Source organism: Rousettus aegyptiacus, unplaced genomic scaffold (assembly GCF_014176215.1).
Source record: "Rousettus aegyptiacus isolate mRouAeg1 unplaced genomic scaffold, mRouAeg1.p scaffold_m13_p_12, whole genome shotgun sequence".
Classification (NCBI taxonomy): domain Eukaryota; kingdom Metazoa; phylum Chordata; class Mammalia; order Chiroptera; family Pteropodidae; genus Rousettus; species Rousettus aegyptiacus.
Genome location: NW_023416287.1, coordinates 77,095,347 through 77,108,188, shown reverse-complemented (window position 1 = coordinate 77,108,188; position 12,842 = coordinate 77,095,347). Strand labels below are relative to the sequence as shown.

The window sequence follows — 12,842 nt, the reverse complement described above, 5'->3', positions numbered from 1 at the left end:
TAGGAGGATACAACTGATGTCGTGAGTTTTGATGACCCAGTGTTACTCGGGTCTCCCATTTTACTGCTCTCGGCCACTTATATTTGTACTGTATAAAAATGCATTTGAGAGATAGCACAGGGAGGTGAGGAATCAGTAGAAACTGTCTGTTAGAACCAAGATCTCATTTACTGTCTTGCCCAGCCCAAGTAATTGAAGGATGCTGTGCGTCTGTTTTTTGCCTGAGGCCGCTACTGCAGAAGTCCAGGGCTTGACATAAGTGTAGTCTTTTTTATCTATTGCAATGGTTCCATTTGCCATCTTAAAATTCCAGGGAGTGAGTACAAGTAGGGAGGATGCCTTGGCAGACCTGAAGAAGGCGTCCCACGAGGAGTGGGGCTGGCACATGTTGACATGTAGGTGGAATTTCCCACATGAGATAAAGCTAAGACCGTATCAAGCCTGTGTGGGCTGAGAGCAGGGAGTAGTTTTCCTCAATTTTAGTTTTGTTTGTGTTCCTTGGAGTTGGCAACTTTTCCTGACAGCCTGATGATTGATTTGCTTTCCACTAATAGGTCTTTGCCACCCATGAAAGCAAGTTTTTCTTGTGAGGACTCAGATGTGTTTAGAGGCACAATGGCTATAATTTATTTGTATCCCAGGATCCACAGACTTGGGACATTGTACCAAAGAGACCATGAATAAGAGTGCTGTTGATAAATAATTAGAGCTGCCGTTCATTATGCATTCATCCTGAGCCAGTTACATGAGTTATCCACTAGGCCATGAGGCTGGCTGTGTCTTTGCTTGGACACTTTCATCCTGAAACCTCTCCTGCGGTAGAATGTGTTAGGTGTTTGAAGCGCCCTTGCATGTCAGAGGAGAAGAATGCTGGACTGGGTGTCCAGTTGGGGCTCTGCAACTTAGAGTGGCTTTCAACAAGTCATTCAGCTTCTTTGACTCAGTTTTCTCCAAGGGGAAGTAGGGGTCGCAGCACCTACTTCTAGCTGGATTCTCAGGGCAGGTTCCCTTTGAGTTGGGCCTGGAGGGATAGATGGGATTTGCATGTGAATTTGGGGGAAGGAGATGGAGAGAGAATTACACATAAAGAAAAATGTAGCATTATAAAAACAGTCACGGGATGTAAAGTACAGCAGAGGGAACATAATTGACAATATTGCAATAACTCTGTATGGTGTCAGATGGGTGCCAGACTTCCGGATGATCACTTTGTAGGGTATATAAATGTCTAATCACTGTTATGCATCTGAAATTAATATCATACTGTATGTCAACTAACTGAAAAAAAATTCAGAAAGAAAGATCTAAGAAAGTATGGTTAAATGTGGAAAAGCATGGATAGTTCCACTTGACCAGAACTAAGTTTTTGTATTCCTTGGAGCTGGCGGCAGCTCCAAGTAGGTGGTACTTTGTAAGGGTTTATTTTGCCCGCCTCCAGGCATTAGCAGGCAGTAGCATGCTCTTTTTAGTACATGTGTGTGTGTCTATGTACTAACATCCAAAGCTGACCAGTCTGCCTTGGTATTTCAGCTGTGTGGGTATCAACAGTGTAAATCCAGTTAATGAGTAAACTCTGCTTTGATTTCTAGGTGATTTATTATAAGCTATTAGCTAGAGGTTGGGATTAAATGTAAAGGCTGTTATTTTCTGCAGCCAGGAGGAATGGTTAATAAATTCACAAATTCAGGACTCTGTTTAGCCTCTTAAAGCTAATCTTTAAGTTCAGTGTTACATTGTATTATGCTAGTATTGACCTTGTATGTGTTACTAAGTATTTGAATTGCAGCAGGTACTTAAACATATTTATATAGTGGCCTATTTAATTAAGCCATTGAGTCTATAGTAGTGGTGAATTAAAAACAAAAACAAAACAGCTGGGCTCTTTCCCCAGACATTGTGATCCAGTTGGTCTGGTGTGGGATCCAGCAGAAGTTTGATAAGTTCCACAGGTGTTTTTAATGTACAGCTAGGATTAGTGAACAAAGATGATGGTTCTTTGCAGTCAGTGTTGCCAGAGACAGTGACTTGATATTGGCATCCAAGAACCCTAAACCTGCACCTGTTCTCTGAATACCGACCATGCTTTCTCACCCTTTGCACAGCCTGACATCTCTGGCTGGAATGGTTTCTGGGAACAGATCATAAAGGGCCTGGAATACTCAAGATGGTGACTGTATCCCATAGGCTACAATCTCTCATGCAAGGGTGCTGAGCAGGACCTTGGAGTGTTTTGGAAATAACTTTCCAGCAGCAGTGAGGAGAATGGATTCAGTATGGGGTAAAATTGACCCATTTTGATTCAGGAGAGAAAGGATGGGGGACAGGACTTGGGAGGTGAATTGAAGAAGAATCAAAGCAGTACAGTCAATTTTGCCTAATATGGAGTAAGGGAGAGAGAGGAGTCAAGGGCCATATCTAAGGTGCTGAGCCATCCACTCCAGGAGGCTGGATGAGGAGCAGGTTTGTGGAGAGCTGGAGAGCTCTATTCTGGACACGTAGGCTTTGGGGGAGTCTGGGTAACCTCCACGTGTAGTTGTCTGGTGGGCAGCTGGCATATGTTTGGCTCTCTGGAGAGATCTGAGTTGTGAAGAACTATCTGAGTGTGGACAACTTTTGTGTGGCAGTTACAATCATGAGGGAAGATGTGGTCACCTTAGAGGCGACGTGGAGAAGTGAGAGAGAAGATGTGGACATGGCCCTTCGGGAGTGCTCTAAACTTAAACGATGAACAGATGAAACAGTATCTTGAAAAGAAATAGTCAAAGACCTGTATCGTACTGGTAGCTTGGCAGAGAGGGAGGGCGGGAGAGAGCCTGAGAGTGTGCTTTAGACTGAGGTACTCGGATGATGCACCTGGCTTCAGATACCAGCTGGACTACTGGCACATTTAGTTGAATGTGTTACTTCACTGCAAAATAGGTTCCAGGACCAAATGAGAGCTTGAAAAGGGATGTTTATTTGGTGCTCTGGGGTACACATATCATATATGTAAATCACAGTTTATCTATCCCCAGCTAATAGCATCAACCAAAGAAGTCTAGAAAATATAAAATTACAGAAAACATTTGCCTCTGTTGCTCACTGCTGCCTAAGCCTACAGATTTCTGAGTTCTAAAACATTTTTTGACATTAGCAGGTAACTGCAGTTGAGGTGGACTGTATCACACAGCTCAGTCATGACCTGGATCTGGAATCACAAAATTACAGAGGAGCAGGAGGTCTTAGGGATTATCTCCCAGCCCATTATTTTAATAGCTGAGAAGCTGGGGCATCCCCGTCTACGGCGAGGTGCCCCCTTACCAGTTTTCAGCCTTACCCCGCCCCTTCCTCTCCGCCAGTGAGGGATGGGCTTGTGGCATCTCCCTGAGGTTCTTTCTGCAATGCTATCACGTCTGAGAGGAGACGCCTCTCTTGGGAATGCAAGTAAGTGGAAGGAATGGATTAATTCCGCAGGTACCTGTCTCACACTGCACCGAAGTAGTTTATAATTAGAACTTTGCACTCCCAGGGCTGCTGTGAAACTGAAGTGGGAAAATGATACTTGGATATTAGTGCCAAGTACTTAGCTCCTACACTGTCAGAGCTTCAATTTCTTCTTGCTGAGAAGACTCTTGGGACTCTGATGGTTAAGTATCAATTAAAGCCGTTTCCAGTGACTATTTATGATGGCCCTCCCAATGGCTTGGGCTCTGAGCTGTGCCCGAGCACACAGCCCTGCCTGGTGGAGGGGAGGGCGTGGTGGTGTAGGGCATCAGCGGCTGATGTCAGGCATGTTCAGGGATGCCTGTCCACCTCCCTCATGGCTGGAACCCAGGGCCTGGAGGACCCCCTCACACAGATGCCCTCCCTCCAGGAGCCCAGAAAGTATGTCCTCCTCCCCACTCTGAGGCCTGGCTTTCTTGTTGGCACGGCTCATCGAGTCTCTTGCTTGGGGCTTTCTGGCCCAGCCTCCTCTCACAGCAGAAAGGTTCTGTAGTGCCTCCTGCCTGGGGAGGAAGCCTTTAACTTTAGACTCATTGTAGTTGTGCGGCTCTGTATCCAGCTGAAATCTGTCTCACTGTAATTTTCTGTACCCCTCTCACCCAACTCAACCCCTACCCTAACTTACCTCTGTCCCCAGCTTTTCTCTTTCCTCCCCACAGAACCTAATTTTATTCCCACAATCTGATTCTGCCCTCCACCTGACTTTACCTAATTTTCTCCACTCCAATAGGGTTTTGGTATCATTTTGTATTAATATAATTCTGTCTTTATATCCCTAAGCATTATGTTGTTTATTTTTACTTATTCAAGTTTTTAAAGATAGTGTCATATCGCATACGGTATTGTCATTTTTTTTTTTTTTTAGCATCGCATCTAAGATTCATTTTAAGAGTCATTGTAGTTTTCTAGCGCGTCTTCCCAATTATTAACGCTGTCCATGGTACTGACACAAACATTTTGGTTGAACAGAATTCTTAATTAAAAATCGTGTCCCCATTCTCTTGTGTAGTTTTGTTTAAACCACAGTAGATGATCTATGTTGTGATGATGGTGTGGAAAGTATAATGAGAGACTAGACAGACATCGACAGGCAAGAAACGGTAGATTGATGATCCCATTAGTGAACAGAATATATTCCACTGACACACCCAGATTTTCAGATGATTTGCCGCTGGAGGAGGACGCAGTGGCGGGGCTTAGAGATGGGGACTCCTTCCTACTGTGTCTTAGCCGGACTTCCCCTTCCCCTCGTGTGACCGCTGCCCTGGGCGCGGGGCCTCAGCACTTGTTTGTTCCCCTCTTTATCCTCCCTCAGGAGTGCGCAATTCAGGAAAATAGAGTTGTGCCTGCCTGAGGCATGGGACCCCTGCTCTTAGTTCCCTTCCCATGGGCAAGCGTGGGAGACTGAGCACAGGGCAGAGACCACCAAGTCTGATTTTGTGGGCACTAACTTGTACACCCCTAGGGGTGCCCAGACCCTGGACTCGGCCCGTATGGACCACCGCATGAGGCGGCCCTTGCTGGTGCTCTCCTCTTGACCTGGTCCAGGTGCGGCCCAACCCATCCAAGCCCCTGCATTTGAGATTGGCCATCATGGGACTTATGGGCTTGTGGGGAGACAAGAGTGTAAGGTACACTACCAAGGAGATACATAAAACATAAATTGTATCGTGGATGCCATGAAGGTAGGGTAGGGCTTTTGCAGAAGTGATGTTTCAGATGAAGGGGTAAAGGTAGCCAAACAGTGCTGAGGGCAACTGATTCATATCGAATCTCTTATACTGAGGCTAGATTTGTTAGGAGGGGTTCAATAAGAGATGTTTTATTGTACAAGAAAGGGTGTAACGATGTTAGAGACGTCACAGCACGTCCCACAGAGAAGGTGTGCAAGCAGATGGAGTTTGTGGTCAGTGCCTTGCTAGCTGAGAACACCGGCCATACCACTTGGCCATTCCAAACTTTCGTTTTATCTTCTTTAAAATGGGGCTACTGGCACCCAGTAGTCTTACGAATTCTAAGCAAGGGATGCATGGCTAAGAATTATGTATTATGTACACCATTCGAGCATGATGTAAGTAGGTAATTAATTACATCGAAAAGCAGTGATACATGAGTTGCCATAAGGCAGGAGAAGATTGAATACCAGGAATTAAGAGTTGTGAGAGCAAAGAAGGGAGAATCACTATGAACTGGACTAGCTTCAGGCACCTGTGGACTGTGAAGGGAAAAAGAAAGAAGCCCTGTGTGGCTCGAACATCATGAACAAAGAGAAGAATGATACAAGATAAAGTCGGAAAGAGAGGTGCCGGCTGCCATAGGGCCGTGAACACAGTGGAGCTTGGCTCTGAGAAGGCTTAAGGCGGGGGCGAGGTGTGATCCAGTAGTCACCTACAGAAAGTCTCATACGGAGGCTGTATTACAGGAGGATGAGAGTTGAGGGCAGAAGTCTGCTGTCACGCTGCATGTCATGTGATGATGGCTGGGCCTAAGAGGTACAGAGAAGAACGCAGACTGTATCGGGAGATGAGGTCAAAAGGATGTGGAGGATCCACAGTGCCTCCCAGATTTGTAGCTGGAGTTGGTGAGTGGAGGCTGGCGCTATTTACTTGGGGAAGGTGTTGGGGGCGGGGATGGAGAAGGTTGAGTACCAGGGGCCCTGGAGATTCAAGGCTGGAGTGAGCGCCTGCACTCCATGAGCTCTTAGTTCAATGACTAGTGTGTGGATGGACTGTGCCACCTGTGTTGGAGGGTGGGGCACCTGGCCTTGCCCACACCAGGATGGTTGCTCTGAAGCTCTTCTGGGGCTTCTCTTAGTCTGGGGACATCTAGAGTGGTGTCTCACTGTGTCTGTATACATATCGTTTATTGGGAGGCCATGGTGACAAATTATTTTCCACAGGAAACCCAAGCAAGACAACACTTCAGGGGGATTTCTCAAAACAAAGCCCCAGCAGGGTGTCTCTGGCTGATCATCAGAGTTCTCCTGCAGTGGAGTGGCCTCAGGAGCCTTGACAGCCATCTGCTCCACTCCCCTCCCCACGCAGCCCCACCGAGGAACGGGGAGGGGAGAGCGGTTGACCTTGTTCAGGGAGCTTCGAATGCTACAGTGGGTTGGTGGGAAATGTTTGCTGGTTTAGGTGGTTTAGCAGCAATTAGATCTTGCCTCTAAGGTGTCACGGATGGGGGTCCAGTGTGCACTGGGGATGCTATGCACATGCGTGTTGGCCATTGGTGATTTACCTGGAAGCTGGAGGACGGCTGGGTTCCTTACCTCAGGATCCTGTGCTCTTGCCTGAGGCATAGGCCTTCCAGGGACTTTTCCTGTTTGGAATAGTGTATACCTTCCTCCCATGCTTGCCTTGAATCCCCAGGGCTCCTGACAGACAGTAGCCTGCCCCTGAATAATGCTGGGTGTGTAATTTCTTGGCCATGATGTACTTTTGCTAAATAAAGGGAATTTCACCGGGCTCAGGAGAAAAGGATTTATTGAAAAGCAGATTGACCCAAGTTCCCAGCTAAGTCGTGTCTCTAAGTGGGCTGAATGGATGGAGCCACACATGGGCTATATTTTTGAAGGACAGTGGGTAGAATTTTGTGTTTATAAATTGTCTCTCTCACAAGCAGCTCTAAGTGACCATAATTTGAAACTGGCGTCAGTGTAATTTGCAATGTGATGATGTATTAAAAGTGGCACAGAGCGAATGATGTGGGACTTCAGAATATGGAGAAGTAGGGGCCTGCTGGGCTGCCTGGATCAGGGGTCTGGACAGAGTGGACTTGGGACGTGGGCAGGACTCCAGTGGAAAGGCGTATGTTGGTGATTTCAGGTAGAGGGAAAACTATAAATGGCAGTGGTGAGGAAGTGTGTAGTTTCACAGACTGCCAAGTAGTCCAGTTTGGCTGAACTGCAGTACCATTATCTTACATGAAGTGTGAAGGTCACCTCATATAATTTTGCAGCAAATCTGTAAAATGGGAGGTAAGATGGTTAAGGCTTACAGAGAGCTTACTGATGGCAGAACTCGACTCAGGCCATACTCTGAGACTAAAAAAGCCCATTGTTCTTTTCAAAGCACAATAGTTTGTTCCCACTCATTAAGGGTTTTAGTGTTAGGGATATGCATCGTGGAGGGTTTTGAATGCTCAAGTGAGGAGTTCAGATTTGATTCCATAAGCAATGAGTAGTTAACTCTTTTTGAGTGGGGAAAACATAATTAGAACTATGCTTTAGACATGTAATCTGGAAGGAGTGTTAAGATGAATTAGAGACCTAGATACCTAAGTCAGGGTGACCACTTAAAAGAGCATAGTTGGGGATCAAAGTCATAAGATACCAGATTGAGATAAACTGTGGGTCAAATAAGTTAATGGCTTTGTCCAAAGTCGGATAGTTAATCAGTAGTGCCACTGAGGTTCCAAAGCAAGTTTGTTTTTCAGTGCCCATATTCTGGTTTTCAGTTTTCTAACCAAGTTGGGAGCAGAGTTAACATGTGCAGTATAAGGTGACAGTGCTGTCACACATTATCCCTTAAGGCTAATTTACAGGCTGTTATGAAATAGTGCATTTATGCCTAATGGGCACTTAGCCCTGTCATGGACTGGGAAGGAGAGCGGGTAGCAGACACAGAAGTGCAGTGGAGCTAAATAAAAATCATCAAGTTAAAAAAGTATTCCAAAGTGTTCTAAGTTAGGGAAGTTGTTAAAAGGTACTTGTTGGTCTAAGAAGATGTGAAGATGTGAGTTCACCTGACTTTAGCCTGCATGTCAGCATCAGATCTAATAGCCATCCATGTAGGCAGGAGTTAGCACTAATGGCCATTACCCAGATGTCCTCATGCCCAAAGTCTCAAATGTAAAGATTTTTAAACTTGAGGGTGTTTATAAGCCCTGATACTATCTTGGTCATGCACATGCATTTTAATAAAAACAACAAAATTTGCCTCTGCATCTTGCCAATTTTTTTTGTTTGCTTCCCTACCTTGATTGCTTCTTTGGAGTTCCTCACACTTTGTTGTCACATAAACCAGTCCCCCTTTTTGAATTCCTGGCCACTTACCCTTAGAATAGGCTCCTCGCTCCTCAAACTTTTCTGCCTGTTGGATGGGTCATTATCTTCCCCGAGCCATTCTTTCCTGGAAAAGAGGGGATTGCTTGATCCCCAAGTCATTTTTCCCAGTGATGCACAGGGAAATTTCGATCTTAACACTGCAAGTGAAACGTGACAGGTGTCACTGATCTGTGCCTCCTTATTCGTGCCAACTGTAATATGTTATCTGGGTCTTCTCGAAGTCCAGTTTCCTGGGTGTGCTGTGTTGTCCCTGGGAGCCTGGGAGCACCCACTCACCCCTATCCCACCTCTGGTCTGATTCATCTTCTCTTGGCTTCATATATGGCTCCCAAAGATACTTTTTAAGTTCTTTAGATAGTGTGTAACTCTCCCTTCTACTACATGGTTCTCTGCTGAAGCCTAAGGCTCAGACATCCTGTGTTCATCCACTTATTTTCGGTTAAACATACAGACTTTAGGCAAATCTCCAAACTTTGGGTGTGGCCCCTGCAACCCCATTCTCCTCGCAGATTCACGGAGTCTTAGAGGCGGCATCAAACTGGAGTCTGTTTCAGAGGGTCTGACACTCAGCCTGGTAGACTCTTAATGGCCTCGGATGGTCGCGCTTCTGAGCAGATCTCTAAGGAGTCGATTACGAAAGTATTGAAAAGAGAGATGGCACCTGTCATGGTCCCCAGGGCCCAGTGGATGTCACATAAAATTAAAAAAAAAAACATGAGAATGGGAGATGTAAGCATCCACAGGTTTCTTTAGAGGCCGCCTTTCAATGTAAAGATTTCACAGGAATGAGGTGAAAAGAGAAGTTATGACGACGACAGTGATATCCTAGGACTACAAGGGTCTCAGGAAGCTGCCGCTTTCCACCCTCCAAATGCTTGGCGTAGGGTTCTGTATCCATTTTCAAGTAATTGGTGATATAGCCAATTTGAAAAATAATAGTGTTTTCATTTTCATCATTTCCGCAGTATCTACCAGCCACTCGTATTCACTCAGGTCCCTCCCCTTGATGACAGTTTGTGTGAGCTGAGACCACGCGGCTCTTTGCTGACCTCGAAGAGCGGCTGAATGTTAAAGTTTCTTCAGCTCAGGTGCCACACCTGAGCCTTCCCTGCTGCTCCCAGCCCCAGCCCTGTTCTTTCTGTCTTTCCAGTTAACCTCTAGTTGACATCAAGATCATTGTACTTTTTCAGCTTCTTGGCTGTTGGCCCAGGTCAGAAGCAGAGCCAACATTCATTCACTTATGCCGATAAATCACCCGTTTTGATAATGAGAAAGGTGGGGCAGGCAGAGGCAGCCCACGGTAGCCTCTCTGTCCATTCTTCTACAGCCGGCTCTGCTCAGGAAGCCACAGGAGCTGGTGCTAGCAGTATCGGGCCGATGTCGGGAGACCTGTGTTCTTAACCTACCTTCACACTTCTCCGTTTCCTCATCCGGAAAAGGGGGGATTGCTTGATCCCTCAGTCGCTTGTACTCCAACACTGTATATCGAGCATATATTTTGTACCAGGCACTGGAGATTGAAAGCAAAGTGCTTGTCTCCTGGCAGTGGATTTGTGAACTGGAGGTAGATGGCTGAGTATAACCCTCGCCAGCTATTTATTTCCCAAACCTGCTTGAACATCCATCTTCCTTGGAGACCTATTAAACTGTTCTTCCCATTACTTGTCTGTCTTCCTAGTATCTGTTTTAAAGGGATAAATATAGATCTGATGTAGAATATCTTCTTTCTGCCTTCCATTTAGTCGGACTGAAATCTCTCTTATTGCAACTGATAGCTGTTTTATCTTTTTTTTTTTTTTTTTCCGGGAAACTTGAAGCAAGATCAGCCTAGTGGTCCATGGCTGCCCTCTGTGATACATATATGTGAGCAAAAAATGTTCAAAACTGCTGGGCTTAAATACAAGAGAAAAGATCCTCATTCTTGAAAAAAATTATGACTTATACGGTGGCACAAAATAGAAATAAAGGTGGGAATATAGACCTGAAAGGTTGTATATGTAAATTCTCAGAAGAGATTGACATATGTATGGCAATGATCTAGGGGGTGCTGCATCCAGAGAGAACTCAGCAGAGTAACCAGTGGCTGCGTCCCCGTCCTGTGGGTCGTAAAGAATCTATACCATTTGCGTGGCAAGCACTTTTGAGAACGCCTTTCTTTTTCCTGCTTTTTCAGATCTCATGCAGGCATGTCGGGGTGGGGGAGGACTAGTTGCTGTCCCTCACATTGATCTCTAAAAAGGGAGAGATGCTCCTGATTGGGCTCAAGCCCTCGTCAGCCAAGTCCCTGGAAGGCAACAAAGCCTTTGCACGACCAGCGACTGACTGACCAGAGCCTTTTCTCTTCCAGAGATGAGAAGAACCAGTCCATCATAGTCAGCGGGGAGTCTGGAGCCGGCAAGACCGTGTCAGCCAAGTATGCTATGCGCTATTTCGCCACGGTCGGTGGCTCAGCCAGTGACACCAACATCGAAGAGAAGGTCCTGGCGTCCAGTCCCATCATGGAGGTAACGGCTTCCATTCCCCTGGCCGCAGGGCTGCCGGGCGTCCAGCCTTGCAAGGCTGAGCACAAGAATCCTTGAAAGCACCTCACGTGGTCGGCATTCGTGTCGTTCCCTGAAAGCCCATTATTGTCTGCCATCGAGGAAAAAATTACGAAGATGCCTCCAGGACTGTAGGTGGGAAATAATCTAACCCGGTGGCGACCTCCAGGTCCCCAGTGCTGGGTGGAGTGTCCTCTTCATGGTTTCCTGTCCGTTGACTCTGCTGACTGCCGCAGAGGTGGCCCTTCCCCGTCTACGGCCACCTCCGCTGCCGTCTCCCTCCCCTGCTGCCATCAGGTGTCATCAAATCAGTGCTCCGCCCGAGCCATTCGACGCTCAAAGGCCCGCCGAACCAGGGGGGCGATTCTCACGGGGGTGGGGAAGCTTAGGTAGAAGAGTTCTTCCTCCCACCCCTCCCCCCAAAACAAATGTGTACATTTTATCTTGGAGGGGGTCGTGGGGAGAGGGGCAGAAGTAGAACCAAAGGCTGCGTGGTAACATGGAGTCTGTCGAAGATCTCGTGATGGCGTCAGCTGGCCAGGGCAGGTCCCGTCTGTACCTTTATACTCTCCCCTTCACTCCCCGGGCCAGGTGGGCTCTGAGCAGTCAGTGCAGGCGCAGGGACAGAGATTTCCTAAAACTTGGACCTTAACTAATCTTGTTTTAGAGTCAGAACTCCTTTTCTCTCTTTATAAGAACTGACTGGCCACACAGTTCCTGGGCCAGCTTCGATTTCCTGCCTTTGAAGCTGAGGCTCGTCATTATCGTCTGGGTTGCAGTCTGGTAGGATTCTGCCCTATGTTAGCCCTGGGCAGCCCCTTTGTTTTAATAAGAAGAAATTCAGTTAACACCAACAGCTGCCAAGATAGCAACAGATTTCTCTGCAGTGCCATGAGCCCCATTGATTAAGACACAAGTCTCACTAAAGTGGTTGGTCTTTCAGATTATTTTGGAGCTGGGGAGAACAAGAACCTGCCTGGACCCTCCCAGGTCCCCTCTCTCGCCCTCTTCCATTATCAAGTGCAGGAGTAATTCTGAGTCTCAATTCGGAGTTCGTTGATTATCCAGGCAAAATCTCCTGCTGACAAAGTTGCATTATTGGGAGAACTTTCATTCTCTGTGGAGTCATAGGACACAATGTGTTAAGAGTTTGACAAAAACAGTTTTAAGTATTTCTTATATGAAATGGTTACTACAAGCGAAAGCAATTTTTACAAACAGATAAAAACAAAAAGAAGAACTTTTATTCTATTACAGTGGTCTTTGAACTTGCCTTGCATCAGAATCACCTGAGGGCTTGTTTAAGCCGATGTCTAGGCCCCACTCCCAGAGTTTCTGATTCAGAAGGTCTGGGGAGGGCCCCACAAATTTACATTGTTCACAAGTTCCTAGGTGATGCTAATGCCGTTGGTCTGGGTACCGCACTTGAAGAACCACTGACCTATTGAAAAAGGTAAGAAAGACTCATTGGAAAATATGGAAGAATGAGGAAATCTCCCCAGTCCTACAGCCTGCTGATAATCACTCAACAATTTGGCCCACTGAGTAGTTTAGAATGAGCCTTGTCCCCATATCATTAAACTTTATATGAACTGTCTTAACTGCTGCAACATTTGTTAATAGATGGTTTTACCATAACTGGTTCCACTTAACTATTGTCAGACATTTAATTGGTCAGCCATTTGCTCAGGAGCATTGATTCTCAGCTCTGAGGCAGGGCCTGGCCATGGCCTCCCAATTCAAAAGGTAAT

At 46.4% G+C, this 12,842-nt stretch overlaps 1 protein-coding gene across 4 annotated transcripts in view; it reads left to right on the top strand.

The window, feature by feature from the left end:
- MYO5B (myosin VB) overlaps positions 1-12,842 on the top strand; it is a 288,112-nt gene that overhangs the window by 142,933 nt on the left and 132,337 nt on the right. For all 4 annotated transcript variants that reach the window (XM_016164861.2, XM_036230035.1, XM_036230034.1 and 1 more), the window contains exon 5: positions 10,899-11,055. In XM_016164861.2, the coding sequence (XP_016020347.2) occupies positions 10,899-11,055 (157 nt within the window). The remainder of the gene's footprint in view (positions 1-10,898; positions 11,056-12,842) is intronic.